Source organism: Myxine glutinosa, chromosome 5 (assembly GCF_964187855.1).
Source record: "Myxine glutinosa chromosome 5, kmMyxGlut1.1, whole genome shotgun sequence".
Classification (NCBI taxonomy): domain Eukaryota; kingdom Metazoa; phylum Chordata; class Myxini; order Myxiniformes; family Myxinidae; genus Myxine; species Myxine glutinosa.
This window is the reverse complement of record NC_136265.1, coordinates 31054738-31076749: the sequence shown is the minus strand read 5'-3', so window position 1 is coordinate 31076749 and position 22012 is coordinate 31054738. Positions and strand designations below refer to the sequence as shown.

Below are 22012 nucleotides of genomic sequence, written 5' to 3'. Positions count from 1 at the left end.
GAAAGGGATTCCTACAACAGAGTGGCTAGAGCTGTGACAGATTAACCTGCGTGTCAGGTTTTGCGATCGATTCAGGAGAGAATCGTTGTCGTACCATTGCGCCACGAGACCGGGCCGTCGGCCATTTTGACTCACGCAGGACTTGTGCTTCGCTCGCAGTTTCGTCTCTTTTCGACCATTTTCACCGCCTTCAGACGTCGATCTGGGGTGTGTGTGTGTGACGTGGCTTTTGAGTGGAAGGTCTGTGTGTCGCCGACTGGGAGCTGTGGAACGTCAATACCCGAGGGGGTGATCTCTCAGTTTCCTGGAGGGTGCCTTTGGATTTCCCAGTCGCCTTGAGGGCGCCTTTGTTCAGCTTCGGCTGTGTGACTGCACTTGCCATCCGCATGGGATTCTGGTCTCGAGTGGACATCGTTCTGGCGATCGCTGGAGCACATCAACTTTGGCTTGGAGCCGGGAATAAGAGACATTGGGAATGTTCTTGGTTCACTCAGTTGGAGCGCAGTGAGTTATATATTACAAAACTGATGGTACCATCATCGGATATTGATTGTACTATTGAATACTATTATTGTTGTACTGTTATTCTTGTGTGATCTTAATACAATATTTGTTTGTGAGTAACAATTGGGGTGGCTTCTCCATTGATCTTTGACATACAGAATAACTCATTTTTCTGCCGTGACTCCTCTCGGGGCTCGGAGGTACACCGTGACCAGGGGGTCGGGGAGGAGCACGTAACAGCCAAAATATATTTTTGGTCGTATTGGAATGAATGATGCTTTTTATTTCTTCCACAAAGCTCAATTTTCATAAGGTAATTCAAAACTTTTCAAACCGGAATACCTTTCCATGAAATACCACTTGAAAACACAACATGGTGAAGCTATAAAACAGTAAAACAAAAAAAAACTTGCTTCTGTAGCCTTAAATCACAGAGGTGTTTCACACAGAAAGTGAAGTACAGTGTAAAAATGCTAGACACGCGATAAATTATGATTACAACTCTTGTTACAGTATTTATATCATGCAAATCTTCAAATTTTCGAGATATAAGTTTATCCTTGTCATGGAACACATGAAACCAAATATAGTCTGCTTAAGCTTTATGTTATCGAATGATGGTGCCTGTATTGTGTGTAACACACGTAATGTTACACACCAACCGTTGCATTTAACCAGGTGCACCATTTATTGCTGAATTTGAATGATGGTGTTGTATTTATAGTGAACATGTTCATCTGCAGCAGCGATTACTGGAACTGGAGGTTCAGTTTTGCAGACCATATACTGAGGCTTAGAGTCAAGAATGTCAGCTGGTACTGGCAACCTCCATAGACCATTATGCACTGATTCCATCACAGTAACTTCAGTGTCATCACCAATAATTCAGGTCACTTCCCCTGGAAAATTCTTGCTATCATATTTGACACAATCACCCAATCCCTTACCTCAGTACTGATAGACTGTGGGTAAGCTGGCACATTGGATACAGTTGTATCACTGGCACAAGCAGCTGCAATAGAGATATTGGAATATTCAATTCAAATTGAAAGTTCAACATGTTCAACATCACTGTTGGTCTTCCACAGCTTTAGGTGACGGCCATCATCACATTCAGTAACACGCATTTTGCTTATCCCATGCCCTTCCTTTGCAGCATCCCATGCAAAAAATATTATAAAGATGGAATAATTTTTGAAAACATAAACGTGTTTTTGTCTTCTTTTTTTCTTATGTTGCAGAGACATCTGTGGAGCATCCTGTAAATTTGAGTTCAAGTCCTGCTGGGTCGTTTTCATGCAATGCAGTATTGAAAAGAAACATGGATAAGACAAGGAGAACCTCATTTGCTGTGAAGAAATGTGAAATTAATCACATTGGTGATAATGTACAGCAAGATGCTGTTTTTGAAAAACCCTTCCCAATTTCTGCATCTACCTTAGGGACGTCTGAGACCATTCAAATTGACGAAAAGCTGTGCAAGTGTTCACTTTGTGAAAAATCCTTTGCAACTTCTTCTTTTCTAAATGTACATGAGATGACTCACGTGGGAAATAAACCACACAGATGTTCTTTCTGCAATAGAGCATTTCAAACTTCTACTCTGCAAAGCAAACATGAGATCATTCACACTGATGAAAATCCACACAAGTGTACCATTTGTAGTAAAGCTTTTGCTACTTCATTTGCATTAAAGAGGCATGGAATTATTCACTCGAAAGAAATGGTGCATGAATGTTCTGTTTGTCAAAAATCTTTCCTGTCCCCATCACACTTGAAGAAGCATGGGTTGACTCACTTGGCAGAAACGCCACACAAATGTTCTGTTTGTGAAAAATACTTCGTATGCAGATCTAAACTGGAGAGACATTATTTGATTCACAGTGGGGAAAAGCCACACAAATGTTCTGCTTGCGAAAAATCCTTTTTATTACCCTGCCAGCTCAAGATACATGAGATGATTCACAGTGGAGAAAAGCCACACAAATGTTCCACTTGTGAGAAATCCTTCAGAACTTCATCCTCCCTTTATACACACGAGAAGATTCACAGGGGAGAAAAGCCACACAAATGTTCTGTTTGTCAAAAATCCTTCATGTACAGATCTAAACTGAAGAAACATGATTTCATTCACAGAGGAGAAAAGCCACACAAATGTTCTGTTTGTCAAAAGTCCTTTTTATTCCCATGCCAGCTCAAGACACATGAGATGAAACATTGGGTGGAAAAGCCACACAAATGTTCCATTTGTGAGAAATCCTTCACATCCTCTTCCTACCTCAAGATACATGAGTTGATTCACAGTGGGGAAAAGCCGCACAAATGTTCTGTTTGTCAAAAATCCTTCCTACTCAGATCTAAACTGAAGAGACATCATTTCATTCACAGTGGAGAAAAGCCATACAAATGCTCTGTTTGTCAAAAGTCCTTTTTATACCCATGCCAGCTCAAAATACATGAGATGAACCACAGTGGAGAAAAGCCTCACAAATGCTCCATTTGTGAGAAATCCTTCACATCTTCTTCCTACCTCAAGATACACGAGATGATTCACAAGGGAGAAAAGCCACACAAATGTAATGTTTGTCAAAAATCCTTCATGTCATCATACAAACGAAAGAAACATGATTTGACTCACAGTGCGGAAAAGCCACACAAATGTTATTTTTGTCAAAAATCCTTTGTAAGGAGATCCGACCTAAAGCGGCATGTTTTCATTCACAAAGTAGAAAAGCCGCACAAATGTTCTTTTTGTCTAAAATCCTTCATATGGAGATCTCAACTCAAGAACCATCAGTTCATTCACAGGGGAGAAAAGCCACACAAATGTTATTTTTGTGAAAAATCCTTTGCAAGCAGATCCGAGCTAAATAAACATAATTTTGTTCACAAAGTAGAAAAGCCACACAAATGTTCTTTTTGTCAAAAATCCTTTATATGCAGATCTAAACTCAAGAGCCATCAGTTCATTCACAGAGGAGAAAAGCCACACAAATGTTCTGTTTGTATAAAATCCTTCACATCCTCATATGAACTAAAGAGACACGATTTGATTCACAGGGGAGAAAAGCCACACAAATGTTCTGTTTGTAAAAAATCATTTATATCCACATCCGCACTGAAGACACATTATTTTGTTCACAGTGGGGAAAAGCCCAACAAATGTTCATTTTGTGAAAAATCGTTTGTATTCCCATCCCACCTCAAGCAACATGAGATTATTCACATTGGGGAAACACAAACCAAACTCGATCAATTGAAAATGAACATATAGTGCTCATGCATGACAAGATGATCCGATCAAGTGTGGACATTCCAGGCAGAGCATTGTGTCAGGACGTAGTGCTCAAACACACAAAAAAGGAAAATATGGCACTGTTATTGAGGTTTCGGTTCCCAATGACTTTGGACTAAATGCCTCAGAGACCAAGAAAATACTCAAATAGCAGGATCTGAAAAATGAGGCCAAAAGGACTTGGAAATTGAAGAAAGCTGAAATTGTACCAGTACAGTACAGTGATACAGTGATAGTTGGAGCAACAGAGATGATCAAGAAACCCCTTACTGAGTATTTAAAAAGCATTCTGGGGAATATCACAACAAACGAGCTGCAAGTGGAGACTGTCAGAGGTTTCGTGAGTATTCTAAAATGAGCCCTTGGAACAAAGCCATGAGAATGAAGTTTCACAATCTGGTTCATGAATATTGATCCTTTACCGAACTAGAACGGAACTCTTCGACGTCACGACGTCGACCGATGTGCCTCCGCCCACATTATTACATCATTACAATACTTGTACCAAGTTTGCTTTAAATCCATTCAGCTGTTCTCAAGTTGTCACATTTTTACCTGACATGACCTCTGACCTTTGACCTCTTGACCCCAAAATCTACTCAGTTAATCTTTACATCATTATACATATCTGTACAATGTTTGAATTAGATCCCTTTTGCCGTTCTCAAATTATAGACCTATTACAGACTTTGACCTTGGAGATTTTGAGATCTGGGAGAACTTCCTTCCACTTTCTAAAACCCGCATATGGAGATAACAACCAACAAGAGAAGCCGCACAAATGTTTTGTTTGTGAAAAATCCTTCATATCCTCATACGAACTGAAGAGACATTATTTGATTCATAGGGAAGAGAAACCTCACAAATATTTGGTTTGTGAATTGACTTCAAAACATCAGCACATTGGAAAAAATGTGAAAATATTGTTTTGTTTGTGGGGTAAGGATGAATCTCATAGGAAAGGTAGGGTGCTTAGTTTAGCATGGACCGCGTGACGCGTTGAAAGCCCATTTCGATGTACGTAAGCAGGGTAAATGTTGAGCTTAAGAGTGTTTACATGTCTCCACGCGGTGGGTGGTCTTGTGTTAATTAGTTCTAGGGTGTAAGATTAATATTTCCCAGTATGTAATTGCCTCCTGTGATTTTCCCTACATTTTAATTTCAACTAAAAAGGGCCGCCATTACGAACGACAAGAAAGACGAAAAGCTCCAGTCCCCCACAACACCATCATGCCAACAGAGACCCGAACATTTGCCAATCGGCAAGTAAACCCCGCCCCCCAGAACATTCTCAATGGGCGTCAAGAAGGCCGTGAGGCTCCGCCCTGAAGGGGATGATTGGTCGGGGTGATTGGATGAGTCGATGGGACGTCAAGATTGGTCGTATGATGTCAGAGAGCTGGGAAGGTTCGATAAGAGGAAGAATCTGTTATCTTTCTCTCTCTCTGTCCTGGGCTTTGTGGCGGACGGTCGCATTTCATCTCTCTGTCCTGGGCTTTGTGGCGAGCGGTCGCATTTCATTTTCTCTCTCTCTAATGGTAGTGCTTTGTGTCCGGTGCGCCTGATAGACCAATCAGAGCCTTGTGGAGCGTGGAACGACCGGAGGAGGGCAGTGTTCCTGAACGGTGGTGCTCTACGGACACATTTTGCTGCCGCTTCACGGCTAAGGTGCCGTGTAGCGATTCGCGCCGTCTTGTGAGTTTCCCATGCGGTGGTTCTCGGCGACCCCACCAAGTGCTGGTCGAGACCAGAGCTGAATGCTAACTAAAAGGGGGGATTGTTATTTTATTTTATTTCTCCGTGTCGTGTAATTGTGTCTTGAGTGGAGGGTCCCTCACCTTAGCCTTATAGTTACCTCAAATTACATTTTTATTGCTTCACGTATATCTTCATTAAACCATTATTTGTTGCAGTTAACTTTTGTGTCGTGTTCATTTACTCGTTTGTGGTTTTGAGGGAAAACCCTGTGGTGGCTGTCCGTTCAGCTAAGGCTACAGGGCCTTTCCCGAGCATGAAAAAAAAGATAATCCCACCAAGTTTCGAAATACACCTCGGAGTTAACTGTTCGGCAATCTGTTTAAGGCTGGTCTTCATCGTCTACAGACTTTACAATATTCACGAGAATGGAAAGGCACACAACTGTTGTTATTGCAAGAAATGGTTCATATAAAAGACATGAAATGATTCACGAGGGAGAAAAGCCACCCAAATTGTTACGGATACATCACTTCCGCCTTTGTTGTTATTATATACTTGTAGGATTTTTAGTTTCAGGTAATATTGTTGTTAAGATTTTTGTGTGAAATGGAGATGACTTTAGTAAAACGTAAAAATAAGTGTAAGAGATTATTCACAGTGGGGAAAAGCCACACAAATGCTCTGTTTGTGAAAAATCCTTTCCATATAGATCCAAACTAAAGAGACATTATTTCTTTCATAAGGGAGAAAATCCACACAAATGTTCTGTTTGTCAAAAATCCTTTATATCCTCATCCTCACTGAAGAGACATGAAATGATTCACTCGGGCCGTGGTTCTTAATCTGGATTTAACCAAACCCCAGGGTTTCAGTGAGCCAGTCTCAGGGGTTCGGCAGAGGTCCTCCGAAACGCATTGCAATTTGTTTTTTTTAGTTTTGTATCAATTTTGAATCTATGTGTAAATACGCTTATTATTAATATTATTATTATTTTGCTATGTATGTTACGAACGAATGGAAATGTTATTTGTAATTGTATTCCCATCCCATTCATGGTTTCTCTGGTCTGTGTTTAAGATAAGTTGTTTCACACTGACTGTAGTAAGTTGAATCAATGAGCAACTTGCTAATTATTCTGTTGATGGTGCTTACTTGCTCGCTTACTTACTGGATTTTGGACTTTGCAGGTGTTCGGAAATTCCAGTGAATAACCTCGATTAGCTTGCTGTGTGCCGTGCGTCATTGGTCGCGCATTACTTTGGAGTTGCTGATTAATTGAAAAGTAAGTTGGAAATGTTTGTGGATATGCAGGGTGGGTTCAGAGTTAAATTAAAGTCAAAAGTGGATGGTGATTATAAAATATGATTGAATTACTCAGAAAATTAGGTGGAGGTGATATAACTCCTTTGGTCGCAATTCAAAACTAACAATTCGCAGTTTTCTATGTAATATTATAATGGGATTTGAGGTGACATAGAGTTGAGTAGATAATAAATCCCGTCATCGTAACTATAAGTTATGTTTTCTTCGTTAAAATTTCTCAGTTTTCAGAGGGGTACTGATTATATTTAAGCATGTTACTTTTTAAATTGTTGTCATATAATTATTTGCCCGAACTCAATTAAGATCAGTTTGTTACTTTTTTATTTTGCAGTATGTCGAACACAAAAAGGAAGTGGTCGGAGGATTACGTGTGGTACGGGTTCACGTGTTTGACGGAACGGGACGGAAGTCAGCGTCCTCAATGCATGCTTTGCAATGTCTAGTTAAGCAACTCCAGCCTAGCACCAGCAAAACTACGGGAACACTTCAAAAAACTGCATGGCGAGGGGTAGTACAAAGACGCAACGCTGGATGAATTCAAATTGAAGAGAGTCCGATTCGACGCAAGTGCTACCTTGCCCACTCTCGGCTTCGTTCCAATTGACAAACCAATCCTCACCGCGTTGTATGAAGTTGCGCACCTGTCGCAAAGCAGGGCAAACCGCACACCGTTGGCGAGACACTCATCAAACCGGCCGCGTTGAAGATGGCCAACATCATGCTGGGAAAAGCTGCTGAAAACAAGTTGTCTCGTTCCACTCTCAAATGACACCATCAGATGCAGAATCGACGACATGAGCGACGACATCCTCACCCAGGTAGTTGCAGATTTAGTCGTGAGCCCGACGAAATTCAGCCTTCAACTCGACGAGACCATCGACGTTTCAAATTTGAGCCAGCTCATCTTATTTGTGCGTTATGTCAAAGGAGACGAGATCAAGGAAGACTTTCTGTTCTGCAAGCCTCTCACAACAACGACGAAGGCAGCTGACGTGAAGAAGCTTGTGGACCACTTCTTCAGAAGCAACGGCCTCTCGTGGAACATGGTGTCTGCAGTTTGCTCGGACGGAGCTCCAGCCATGCTGGGATGCAACTCCGGTTTTGGAGTGCTGGTGAAGGCTGATGCACCACACATCATCGTCACGCACTGCGTCCTGCACAGACACGTGCTGGCATCAAAAACCCTGCCTCCAAAACTGGCCAATGTTCTGAAAATCGTCGTTGAAACTGAATTACGTGCGAAGCCATGCTCTGAATCATCGCATCTTCAAAGAGCTGTGCAATGAAATTGGCTCTGAATTCGAAGTCCTTCTCTACCACTCTAACGTTCGATGGTTATCACGAGGGAAGGCCGTGAGCCGTGTTTTTGCCTTGCGTGTAGAATTGGCCCTGTTTTTGCGGGAACACCAGCATTGCCATGCAACGCACTTCCAAGAGTCAGAGTTCATCCTCGCCTTGGCGTACTTGGCTGACATCTTCGACGCACTCGATCATCTTAATTGCCAGATGCAGGGTGGTGGAGTGAATGTCATCGAATCTGAAGAAAAACTGAGCGCTTTCCGAAAGAAGTTACCGTTGTGGAGGCGGCAAACAGAGAACGACAACTTCGCGAACTTTTCACTACTGGACGAGTGCGTGAGCGGGATTGAAGATGAGTCTGAAGTTGGAGGCACTGCTGTACCGGGGGAGCTGAAGCAAGCGATTGCCACGCACTTGGATGAGCTGGGAAAGTCATTCGACGGCTACTTCCCCGACCAAGAGCAATACCCAGCATGGGTGCGGCAGCCGTTTACTTTCAACGTTGCAACGGCAGATGTCAATGACCAATACCTCGACGGCCTCATCAAACTTCAGCAGAGCCAGACTCAACAACAACTCTTCGGCACAACAACGCTCTCAACGTTTCGGTGCTGCCAAATGGAAGGGTATCCTCACATCGCTAAAATTGCCCTTGAGATCCTCACGCCGTTCGTTACAACGTATCTCTGCGAGTATGCGTTTTCGAAACTAGTGGACATTAAAACAAAGAAAAGGAGCAGGCTTGCATGCGAAAATGATTTGAGGTTGGCCCTTGCCAAAACAAAACCACGCATTTCCCAGATCGCCTCCCGAAAAGAAGAACAGAAAACGCATTAAGATGCAATTCTTCTTAATTTTTTTTGTCAAATTTGAGCGGTTCTGCGAGTGTTCCGTGGGTTTCGTTAGGGTTTGGCACCTTTAAAAAGGTTAAGAACCACTGCACCAGGGAGAAAAGCCACTCAAATGTACTTTTTGCAACAAAGCCTTCACATCTGCGTATTGTCTGAAGAGACATGAAATGAATCACATGGGTGAAAACCTCAACAAGACTTCTGTTTGTCATAAAGGTTTCACAAGTTTGGGTGGGTTGGAGGGCTGAAAAGCAGATGTAGAGAGGTGGGAGGAAATAAGAAGTGACAAATCTAATTGTGATCGAAGAGCAGGAGGTTAAAAACAAACTTGCCTCAGAGCTGTCCAGCATGGGTTCAAATCTCGACCCAGCTATAAACTACCATCGTAGTATTTTGCATGCAGGTTGATTCGTCAATGTTTGCCCTGTCTCTCGGATGGATGTAAAATTGGGTGTCCTGTTTGCCACCACTTGTTGGTGGATGTTAAAGATCCCACGTTATCCTGCGCGAAGAGTCGGTAAGCTATTGCTGGCACCATAAACAAATTACAAATTCCTGCAATTTCTTTTTTCATTATCCTGTGTCAGAGTATTGTCAAAGAAGGATTATTTGGAGATGGATGAGGTGCAGCAGAGGAAGGAGAGTAGAGGTGTGCTGGTCTCATCAATGTCCACCAATCGGTTGGTTTTAGGAGAATTTATTAAATATCATTAGAAAGAAGAAATCTAGGTTTAGCAAGCATTCTGAGTATTGCGCTGCAATACATGTCCCCTACCAAAGTTCAAAGTGCCATAACTTTGTCAAAAATGATCGAATATGCAAATTTATGCACGGTTGTTGCTGCTTTTCAAACTTGATCTGAGGTATGCTGAGACACGTGTGTCACGCCTCGCCTCGTTGATAAGCCCGCAAGGTCGCTCCGTGCAGCGGCCTGCATGTATTGCACTGTGTGAATTATATAAATTATTACCAACACGGTCTGAGGTACTAGCGATTCAAGAGATATCCATTTTAAAAAAATATTTTCGTTTAATTAACGATATCTGCCAAACCACGTGCCCTATCGCAAATTCCAAAAGGACATTTTAGTAGACTGACATGCTGAACAGATTTGTGAAGTTTCCCCTCGATTGGATAAAAAAATGAGGGAATGAATGAATGAATGATCGTTTTAAGGCCATTTTCCCAACTAGAGCGGGGGTTAGCCTTGCGGGCCCCATGACAATCATGGTTCCCTGTTTGAGGCAATGTTTTTATGGCCGGATGCCCTTCCTGACACCAACCCTTGGGCACGCTCTTATGATGCGCAGGGATACGGTGTACCTATTCTAAATCGGGGTACACACCGTGATCATTCATCCCAGCAAGCTGGTACTCAATTTGCCGACCTCGGAAGGATGACAGGCCGAGTCAACCCCCCTGGCATTAATTCAGCGATCGACCGGGATTCGAACCCAGGATCCCAAGCCGGCACCCTAACCGCTAAGCCAACACCAGGCTCCTTATATGTAATTATAAAAATATATGTTTTCATATATTTAAAGGACAGAATGTGTTTTTCGTGTGTAACGCTTTTGGAAATGGAACTTGGACGGAAAAAGCTGAGTGCATTCCTTCTTGGGCGAGGTCATGGGAGAGTGACCTCTCCAGGAAGGATAATGGGGTGTTTCGTAGTTCGCAACGATAAGCAGCTGTTGCAGAGCTTTAAGGGCTTTTCTGGACAGGAAGCAGATGCCTTGCAGCGCCTCGATGTCTGGGGGCTATTGGCCTTTTGGTGACCTTTGCATTCCACTGGAGCGAGATCAAAGGGCAGGGTTCTATTTAACCACGGAGATCGAGAGAACTGGACTGATGATTGGAAGAAGCGAGAGAGAGAGAGAGAGAGAGAGAGAGAGAGAGAAAGAGAGAAGAGAGAAGAGAAGAGAAGAGAAGACAAAAGAAAAGAAAAGAAAAGAAAAGAACATCGCAACATGTGTATTTTAAAGTATCATTATATTTTCGTGTAACTATTCGTTGCAAGAGTTTAATAAATCTATATTTTAACTGAGTGGGTTTTCCATGTGTCTCATTGAGTGTCCAAAGAGGTCACAAGCAAAGTTATTTGACAAGTGACAAGAGGGAGGGGCTCAGTTTTAAAGGTTCATGCTTAAAAACGTCATAACTCTGAAACCATGTGATGCATGACATCATGCTCGTTGACCTTTTTGTTCGTCATGGGTATGCGATTCTGCCTGCAAAGTTTGGCCTCGATCTGTTCAGCCGTTGCAGAGAAAAAGGAGTTTTCGTGTTTTCACGAAAAACAATATGGCGACCGAACCACGTGACCTGTGACGTCATAATTACCATTAAAATATTCTACAGACCGAGTCCATCATATGGTGAAAATTTTATCTCAATCGGTCCTATTATATTGCAGAGAAAGTGGTTTTTAAAGGAAATTAAAACTTAAAATGGCACTGAGTTAAGGATCATCAGAATTATCAAAGTTAAAAGTGCCATAACTTTGTTAAAAATGATCGAAACGTCGTGAAGTTCGAACTTGACCTGTAACTTATCATGAGGAAACAATGTGCCAAGTTTGACATCATTAGCATTAAGCGTTTAGAAAAAAAGTCCGGAAAGCTGTTCTTTGCGTGACGGACTGACGGACGGCGTGCAAACCTATAGTCGCCTCCGGTGTACACCGGTAGGGGACTAATAAGCACAGATTACTTACAAAATGTCACAGAGTTCACTTGGTTACAACATAGAATAACAGTAGAACAGGCCGGTCTTCCGATTCCATCTCCCAGCTTTCTCAATTCCTTTTATATATGCAAAAGTCCTTGGAAGTCCCTCTCAAGGGAAAGATGGGGGTTGCACACATTATGGTTCCATCTGGCTTTGCTCCTGTAAGCCATGAGAACTCGTAGGTATGCTTTGAGCAATAAGCAAAACAGATGTATTGTAGAAAAGAGTTCCCTTCGGGTCTCCCTGAGCAAACATTACTTCTTTATAATATTTGGCATGATTCTCACTGCAGTATTCCCTTTGGATTTCTGTCAGCCTGACGAATGTACATCTGATTTCATACAAGCATTGCTAAAAAAGAATTTGCTTCGACCACATGTTCTTTCCACCTCACAATTGGGAATACAGCATTATTCATTATTCAGCTCAAGGAATACATTTTCCATGTGTAAAGAGATGAAATGGTTCAGACATTTTATACAAACTTTCTGTGATTTTCCTGCGAGAACTACAATTAACTACAGGGAAACTTATTAATTCAAGATAGTATTAATTAATTAATCCATGTAGAAGTCCTACTTCTACACTCCTCCCTTTTTCTGTCCTTGTCATAGGGCAATTAGAAGGTCTTCAATTTACCTATTTGGATATCAAAATTTTCCATTGCCTGAGGCATACACCATTTCCATTGAAGAATCTGCTCATCAGAAGGCGTTCTCTTGTTCGTCAAATTCACCAATCCTTAACAGTTCAGTTTATTGCATTTACATCAGTTAGCATCCCAAGTGTCTCTGCAAACAAACTTCACCTTATACAACTGCACAAAATTCCAGTCCATGAAGATTATTACTGTAATGTGCTTTATTTATTTCACCATTATCTTGGTAATACTGTCAGCATGATCTCATGTTAAAACATCTGAAACATTCAGCCATGTTGATTTCAAGGTGCTTGTTGCAGAGTGAATGCTGAACTTCTGTTTGAAAAAGCTGATCACTTATATGGTTGAAATTCAAGTATGAACCACATTCTTCTGGTGGCTTCATAGCACCTACACTATTCCACGTAGGTTTTCCGCTATCATGGTAGGTGGGCAAGATCACAAACTGACCCTGCTCCACGTGTAGCATCCTTGCCACTCTTGCCATGAGCTGTAGCAGATCTTGAACAAGGCTGTCCTCCAGTTGTCGTTGACCTGCCTCCTCACTCATCGTGAGTGGGCAGCAAGTGTTGTGATGTTGGTCGACCGGCAGGACGTGGACCCGAGATGACAGGTCCATCCATAGCGATGTCAGGACCGTGGTGTTCAAGTTGTCTGTGGTCCACGCCAGGAACAGCCAGCGGAATTATGGAAGCCCAGTGTAGAGAAAAAGGCAAGGCCATCCACTTACAACTCCGCGTTGGTTCCCTGGCCGTTGTTGGAGCAATGACATCAATTCACAGCGTCCAGTAGAAGTTGCAAGTAGCATGTTGTCATCCAACAATTGCTGATGTGTTTGATGTTCCAGGCACTGAACAGGAGCAAGTGATCGCCTTTCGCTCACTCATTACAATGTGACCCAGGCCAGTGGTCACAAAATTTTCTTGGTGAAGGTGAACATCCTTTCCAATCTTACAGAGGAAGATGCATTTGCCATTCTTCAAAGGGAGGGTGTATGCCACACGTAATCTCATCTCTTGCCAATTTTTTTCTGTTCGCTCTCTTACCAAAGCAGTTATCGCTTCATTTCTTAGCTGTTAACTGGTTGTTCTTCATTCAGCCATATCTGAATCTGCTCTCAAACACACTCTGGATCAGGTAGGGTACACCTTGGCATGATGTTACCATGTTCTAACTGATCATGTATATCTTACACATTAGGCTTCACATTCAACAGTTTGCTGTTTTTCCTTTAACCATTCAAAAGGTTATATTTATTCATATACTTCACAAAGGTTAACATAAAGTTTATAAAAATTAAAGTGAAAGTTATAAAAAGTTTTAAAAGTTCCTTATAAAAATTAAAGTTGTATAAAGTTGCTTTCAGGTTAACATAGTTCTAAAAATTAATTCATGTAGTCTTTGTAATGCAAATCAAAAAGGAATAAGTTCCTTAATACTAGGTAAATATAACTAAAATCACAAACAGGAATATCTAATCCCACACAAACTATGCATAATGTATTCATTATCATAGATTCCTCACTTTTTTTTTACTTGAATCATTTTAATAGTTTCTACTCGTAGTATGTGATCTTCAAAAATGGTGCTTTGTGCCACATCTATTTTCATGGTTTCAAACTTCTGGTGACATCAGTTCACAGGCCTTTTAAGACTGGCACAATTCATAACATTATTTTTATGGTATTATTCCGACCCTATCTTGTCCATTTGTATCAGTATGTGATTCAGTCTTTTTATTTCTGTTTCCAAGTTACCATAAAGGTCTTCCTCATTGGAATTCACATTTGGTTCCTCTTTCAAGGATTTTCATTTCATTTCTCTCTTTCAAGTTCTCTTTGAAGCCTGGTGTTGGCTTAGCGGTTAGGGTGCCGGCTTGGGATCCTAGGATCCTGAGTTCGAATCCTGGTCGATCGCTGAATTAACGCCAGGGGGGTTGACTCAGCCTGTCATCCTTCCGAGGTCGGCAAATTGAGTACCAGCTTGCTGGGATGAATGATCCCGGTGTGTACCCCGATTTAGAATAGGTACACCATATCCCTGCGCATTGTAAGAGGCGACTAAGGGTTGGCGTCAGGAAGGGCATCCAGCCATAAAAACATTGCCTCAAAACAGGGAACCATGATTGTCATGGGGCCCGCAAGGCTAACCCCTGCTCTAGCGGGGGAAAATGGCTTTAAAACGATCATTCATTCATTCATTCTCAGCACCATTTCATGGTTAGTTATTTTGTTCAGACACACCATCACCAAAGCTTTTAGGCAAGCCACCACAACACATTTCCAATTACAATTATCAATTTGAACAATTTAATTCAAAATGTTAGTTAAACAAAAGTTCGAACAATTAAATTCAAAGAGTCAACAAATTCATTTAATAAACAGAGCTTGGAATATTTTACCTACTACTCTTCCAAATATATTTATCTCAACCTTGCAAACATTTGTGCAATCATTGAATTTTGCTCCCTTATCCCTTAACTCTTAGAAATTTTATTTACAATCATACTAATACAGATCTTATTCATCATCAGATCATTCATCATCATAATACAGATCATCTTCGTGTTGAAGCTTTGGTGCTGAATTCATTGTATCTATCAAAGACTAGATAGACATCACATTTGGAGAGCTTCTCTGCTATTTTGTGCTTGAAGGCATCAATGTAAGTCTGCACATTTCCAACAGTAGGCCAACCAGGTATCCAGAGAAGGGCACACCCATCAATGACAGTGACTTCTATTTCTTCATGGGCTACCCTTGATGACACTTCAATTTTCATATCTCTTTTCAAGATGGATTTAGATGTGGATATTCGCATATCACCAGAGTCTGCAAAGAGAGCCGTTGGCAGTGGAGCCAATTCATGGGACATCAGATGGTCAATGTCTATATCCCTATTACTGGCCTGCAGACATATGACACGACTGTAGGTTAGGTTTGTATCAAAAACCTTCTATGTGCCGATATTTACAGACTTCTTCGTGTCTGCCATTGAAGTTATCCTTCTTTCAACCTTGTGATGAAAGCCTCGATGTAAAGCCTCTGTAAATTCCCCGGATTGTTTGCTCCCGATTTCAATTGATTTGTGAACATTAACTGTTGAAGATGATTGTACCCTTCCAGTAACTATGTACACAATTGATCCCTCTGGGTGCTGCTGGTGGTCAAGTGGTGGTATGCACTGGGCCATCTTCACTTCACTTCACTTCTTCACAAGGGGAAGATGGTGATGATTACAATAACACTGATGATTGATGATGTTTATGATATAAGAAAGATTTTAAAACCAAATACAGAATATGTACAATTTTGGTGGTTTATTAACCTATGAATAGGTACACCATATACAGATCATTTACGTAACAAGATTTGATGTAATCTTTGAACATAAAATCATAAAGAACTCAATAAATATTATGTAGTCTAGCATTTCTTCATTCAGTATTGAGCTCATGAGACCTTATAACAAGACATTAGACGTTATAACAATGGATACAGGTTCAGTATAATGAGAAATATATCGCAGTGTATAAACAATGCTGAGTTGTACACATTTGACCCAGATATTTGACCTTTGACCTTGACGTATGACTTTGACCTTTCACCCACGAATAGGTATGGTCAAGATACACCCATATGCAAAAAATCAAGACCCTAGCTTGAATGCTTGCAAAGATATAAGGGTATTTCTATTTTCCCTACCCCCCTAAAACCAGTGTTTTGCGTCCCAATAGCCGCAATTGTATAAAACCTGTTATATGAAAATGCTCAATGATAGGAGAATGCCATCACGCAGTTTCATAGAGTACAATACCTATATAACATGAAAACACTGAGAAAAAAAACTTTGGACCCACTTTCCAGGTCAGGCCAAAATATGCATTTGACCCCCTGACTACAAGCGTGATGAAGGCAAACTGGTTTTTTCCATTCCTTTCATCTTGGGAGAGGTTTGGGGTCACAGAAAATACAATTCAGTTATTGTGAAGCATACAGTTATAATATAATACTGTTGCGGTTTTGAGAACCCACACTTGTAAATATCACATCATGAAAAGTTAACGGTAGCACCCCATAGATAGGCCACAAGCAACACGTAGGTCACCATAGGACATCAGTTATTTCATAATATGTGTTAGATAAGGCTATTCCCAATAGTTGAATCTGCGTTGTGTCAATCAAATAAGAATAGGCCCCCCTTTAGTTCCTTCCGTCCATTTTGCAGCCTCCCTCCAAGTGACGCCATTAAGCGCGCTCCCCAGTCTGTGCCCCATGGCCCCTTCCAACTTGGTGCGCTCCTTGGCCAGCAGCAGCAGCCTTATCTGCCCATAAGTTCGCTCAACGCCACCATAAGCCACGAGGTGAGGCCCGGAAAAAGGGGACGGAGCGCCAGGGAGAAGGTGTGGCCACGTCACCCAGCCGTCAGGGCGGGGCCGGTAAGTGATCACCAGCCAACCAGGGCTGGAGTGACATCCCCTGATAGGCGTGGCTTTTGGGCTGGCAGAGCGATCGCTGGCTGGATTATAAAAGCGAGCGCACAAAGCCCTTTTACAGGACTTATTGGGAGAGCGCACATTTAAGAGGACTTATGAAGAGGAGCTCGAGCTAATAAGGACTCGTGGGTATATGCGCTTGTGAAAGGACTTGCTCGCTGGCGCTGATGAGAGAACTTACCCGGAGAACTCGCGAGTATAAGGTCCACTGCGATTTGAAGGGCTTGAAATTACTTGCACAATTGGTGCTTGCATACAGGACATTGGAGAGGGGGGCGTTTGGCGCGAGTCGTACAAATATTACGTACGCCGCCAGGATACCAGCCTTCCCCCCGTGATATAATTGTCCATTCGTGTTACCCTGTGAAGAGCTGCCTGCCGGGTTTTCCATCGCCTGGACCGGAGCCGGACTGGAGCCTGGACGCGCTGGTGACCTTCGACCTGTTCCTCTACAATCCCCGTGTGAGTGTCTGTATGTGAGACGGGCCCGTTTGTCCAGGGAATAAGTTAAGCCTGTAATTAAGACTGCCCTGTGTACTTCTCCTTCCTCTTTCTTTCTTGTACATTTCTTTCGTTTCCTCTTCTTCTTGTACATTTGTAATAAACCAATCTGTTCTTCCTATTTTCCTGGTTTCCTCTCCATCCGATTGCATCGGTCTTTTCTCTAATTGGGTAAGCGTGGCACGATCGCAACCGCTATAATCGGGTCGAGTTATTTAACAGCTCGGATCGCGGATTACTATGCGCTCGGCATTTTCCATCCATATCCGTGATTCGAGCGGGAGTTATTCCCTCGTTTCCGGTCGGCGTTAGTAATTAGGTAGCGAATCCCTAGGCCTAACAAACCCTACCTAACGCCGCGCCGGGAAGGATGTTATAACTTCCAGGACTCGCGTCGGCCAGATAAGAGGACAAGGGGATTAACCCCCCCTTGATAAGGGGAGAGCTGACGTTTGAGATCCGCAACAATACATTTCCCATTTTGTCTCAGAACATTCCCATAACTTGCATAGAATTAATAGAGCATTAACTCAGTTGTGTAAGCCTACAAGAAAGTGTGTGATTTCATTCAAACAGGGAACTCCTACTCAGTTGCCAGGCCATTATCTATCCTCAAAGGCAGAAAAGAATGTTTTAATCAGTTACGCATGTTAACACCTTGCAATATAGTTTCAGAACAACAATACACTTGCTCATATTCCTAAATAAGTAGAAAAATTAGTTGTATATAAGTTGAATCATATGGATTATGTGTAGTTAAACTTAAAATCATGAAAATAAATAGGAGGAGTCTTTGAACAAACAAAGGATGCTTTGAAACTTTTAATTATCGGCTCACCAGGCATGGACAAAGTTATGGAGGCTGGTCTGACCTTGACCAGCGTTCAGTTTTAACTTTGAAAAGCCCCTTTTCTTTCCAAACTTCCAAAACATTTCTTAAAACTTGTGTTTTCATTGGAATCTCAATACATAACTGTTTGCAGATCATGATCATATATATATTCTATAAAGAGTATATTTATTTGTTATACAATATTTAATAAAAGAGTGTGTGTTCCTTTTAATTGGCATGAATCCAAATTCCTTTTAATTCAAACGTGTTGATTTGAATTTGAGAGGGAGTGGATACGTGCAGCTTGGTTGGCCCTAGCGACCGTTTGCACATGGGCCTGCCCTGCGAGAATTGTCATTTGCACAGATTTCAAACTTGTCCAAAGCTCTCAGACAAATAAAATAGAATGCACTTAATGCTGATTAATATATGTATTTATGAAGCTTACGTACGCAATTAATTTTTCTTCCACATGGGTCGAGATTTGCACCCATGCCAGTCAGCTCAAAGGCAAATCTGCATAAGGCCTACTGCTCTTCACTTCTTTGTCACTTTCACTTAATCACTCCAAGTCACTTAATCACAATTAGATTTGTCACTTTTTATTTTCTCCCAGCCCTCTTTTTGCTTTTCATTTCATTCCTCCAGCCCACCAACCCTATGAAGTTGTGAAACCTTCGTCACAAACGGACCACGTGTTGGGATTTTCACCCATGTGAATCATTTCATGTTTCTTTGGTCAATCTGCAGATGTGAAGGCTTTGTTGCAAAAAGAGCATGTGAGGGGCTTTTCTCACTCATGTGCCATTTCATGTTTTTCATAATCGAGCATTTTTTTTACAATGAGAACAGTTGTGCGCCTTTCCATCCCTTTTCATCCTTTCCATCCCTATGAATAGTTTCACATATCTTCAAATGTGCTGATGTTTTGAAGGTCTTTTCACAAACCAAATATTTTAAGGTTTCTCTTCCACATGAATGAAATAATGTCTCTTCAGGTTGTATGAGACTGCAAAGGATTTTTCACAAACACAACATTTGTGCGGCTTTTCTCCTCTGTGAATGAAATGATGACTCTGAAGTTCAGCTCTGCATATGAAGGATTTTTGACAGAAAGAACATTTGTGTGGCGTTTCCCCACCGTGAATCAAAGCATGTCGCTTTAGACCGTTTGAGGAAACAAACGATTTTTCACAAACAGAACATTGGTGTGGCTTTTCCCCACTATGAGTCAAATCATGTCGCTTTAGAATGTTTGAGGATATAAATGATTTCTTACAAACAGAACATTTGTACGGCTTTTCTCCCCAGTGAATCAAATCATGTCTCTTTAGTTCGGATGTGGATATAAAGGATTCTTGACAAACAGAACATTCATGTGGTGTTTCTGTCACATGAATCATATCATGTGTGTTTAATGCAAATGAAGTAGTGAAGGCTTCACAACAAACGGAACACTTGTGTGACTTTTCACCAGTATGAATCAGCTCATGTTCCTTTAGAAAAGAAGAAGTTGCAAAAGATTTTTCACAAAGAGAACACTCGTGCAGATTTTCATCACTTTGAGTCGTCTCACGCATCTTTAAGACAGATGCAGAACTTGTGAAGGCTTTTCCAAAAACAGCAAAGGCTTTTTCAAAAACAGCACATTGCTGTACATTCTCACCAATGTGATTAATTTTGCATTTCTCCACAGCAAATGAGGTTCCCCTTCTCTTATCCATGTTTTTTTTCAAGACGTTGCGTGAAAACGACTCAGCTGGACCTGAATTCAAGTTTACAGGATGCTCCACAGATGTCTCTGCAACATGAGAAAGAAAAAGAAGACGAAAACACATTTATGTTTTTATGAAAAAGAAGACAAAAACAAAAATCTTCCCATCTTCATAATATTCATTGCAGGACAATTTCAGTAGATTTGTCTCATTGATGAAAGGAGAATGCATTGTCTTAATTATGAATGCATACAACTAAATAACACAATTAGACAGACGATTACGTAAAATAAAACGTTGTTATCCTCGAGTCGAACTAACAAAATACTTTTTTCTGAATCCTCACACAAGTTCATCATGCAGGTTTGTTTAATACAGACTAGTATTGTATTTAATCTCAGGAATATGCACCAATAAATTCAGGAATATGCACCAATAAAAAAATCAATTGAAAAGTTCACTGTAACCATGGTACCCCACTCTCACACAAAAAATCTAATACTAAAGTACAGGAATGTCCAGGCCTGTCTGGTAAATACATGTTTGATCCCGTGGCATGTATATGCCGGGGAAAACATGGGACAGATCTTATTGTCTGGCCAAGCAACCATGTTTTTTGTCTCGTGTTTGTTTTGTCATAACTCGTCCACAACCTTTTGAAATATCGTGCCATGTATCGTTTTTGGCAACATCTCTCAATGGTGAAGAATCACTTTAAAGTTTGAAACCATCTCGTATCTGGATTCGGATGTCCACCAAAATCGAGCCAATTTATCCTTGTCACACACCCAACATGTCCACCAAATTTCGGCTGAATCCGTCCATAAGTTTTTGAGATATTTGGTTCACAGACAGACAGACAGTGGAGAAAACCTAACCTCCCTCCACCTTCAGTGGTGGAGGATAATATAACTAGTGGTGGAGGGTAATAGCCCAATCTTAACCACTTCTGAATAAACAACCCACGGAATAAATAATCGAGTAGAACAAGTCCTTACTTATCTCTACCTTATAAAGTCTCAGACACATGCGAGTACAGACGGGGTTAGCGACAGAGACAGCAGGGTTCGCTGGGCTCAATCCCATGATGTTGTTTGGCAGAGTTATTATGGCAATGTTCGCACCCGCCATCGAGCCCTGAAGGCAGCAAGGAGGCGGTGGGACATGCCCCGGTGCACACATCTAGGAAGAGTGAGGGAGTGGCGTGATGCCGGCAGGGCAAGGTGAGGTTTATGCACGTTTTTGTGTATGCTGTTGCTGATGATTCACCTCAGCAAGAGGTTGCTGAGATCTCTCTGGTCCTTCAAACAAGTCGTCCTTTTCACCTGTGTCTGTGTTACACCTGTTACGGCAGAATCCGGTTCTCCTCTATGCTTTTGTGATTCGGGGATTCACCTTCTGAGGACTTATGAAACGTGACTGCCTGTGCTGGCTTCACCATTTGTCTGTTCACTCTGGACTTTGAACATTCCAAAGGGGCTCATCACCGAACTTTCACCCATCTATGACCAGCTGAGTTTAAAGTGCGAACTGCTTGATTAAGCTCAGTTGCCGCATCAAGAGTCGTGAGTTTTCATATATCTGCGTGACTATACATGACATTCGTACTTGTTTAATTTAGGGATTCTTCGAAAAGTCATCTATTGATACATTTAATTGATATTATTGTGCTTAAGGTAGACATTAGGAATTATTAAATATTAATTTTAACGTTGCCCTTCTGTCTCCTGTCATATGTTGGTTTCACCCCTTAACACAACACAAAAAGCGCACAGCAGTGCCTTTATTTATTCTCTCCTTTTTTGTTTCTTTTTTTTAATCAAGGCTCGTGTAAGAGCTGCCATTGATCACAAAAAGACAAACTGACACATAAAACATATGAGGGAGTGGGAGCCAGAGAACAAGATGGATAGCAGGGACATCGGGAGATCTGTGGGAGGGAGAGGGATTTGGGGGAGGAGGCATGGGAATGGGGGGAGGGGAAGGGGGTGGGAGAGGTTAAAAAAACACATGGACACTGCTCGGACTTCCAGGAAAGAAGTCGGTATTTCAAAAAAGTGGATCTGGGGTGAATTAACGGGGGTAGAAAAGATCAAGGTTTTGGATGG

At 41.6% G+C, this 22012-nt stretch overlaps 1 protein-coding gene and 1 long non-coding RNA gene across 3 annotated transcripts in view; one reads left to right on the top strand and one right to left on the bottom strand.

The window, feature by feature from the left end:
• Positions 1 to 21619, top strand: part of LOC137427758 (uncharacterized) — a 46622-nt gene extending 25003 nt beyond the window's left edge. The window contains exons 6-8 of one of the 2 annotated variants that reach the window (XM_078777813.1): positions 1746 to 6779; positions 21006 to 21127; positions 21259 to 21619. In XM_078777813.1, the coding sequence (XP_078633939.1) occupies positions 1746 to 3778 (2033 nt within the window). In that variant the 3' untranslated portion in view covers positions 3779 to 6779; positions 21006 to 21127; positions 21259 to 21619. Of the gene's footprint in view, positions 1 to 1745; positions 6780 to 21005 lie in introns of both variants that reach the window. The other variant, XM_078777812.1, reaches the window with a different exon arrangement.
• Positions 19569 to 19925, bottom strand: LOC137427759 (uncharacterized). The gene is made up of 2 exons (XR_010984568.1): positions 19856 to 19925; positions 19569 to 19685 (listed from the first exon to the last, which is right to left on the bottom strand). It is a non-coding gene; the product is annotated as an uncharacterized LOC137427759 (long non-coding RNA).
• Positions 21620 to 22012: the final 393 nt, after the last annotated feature.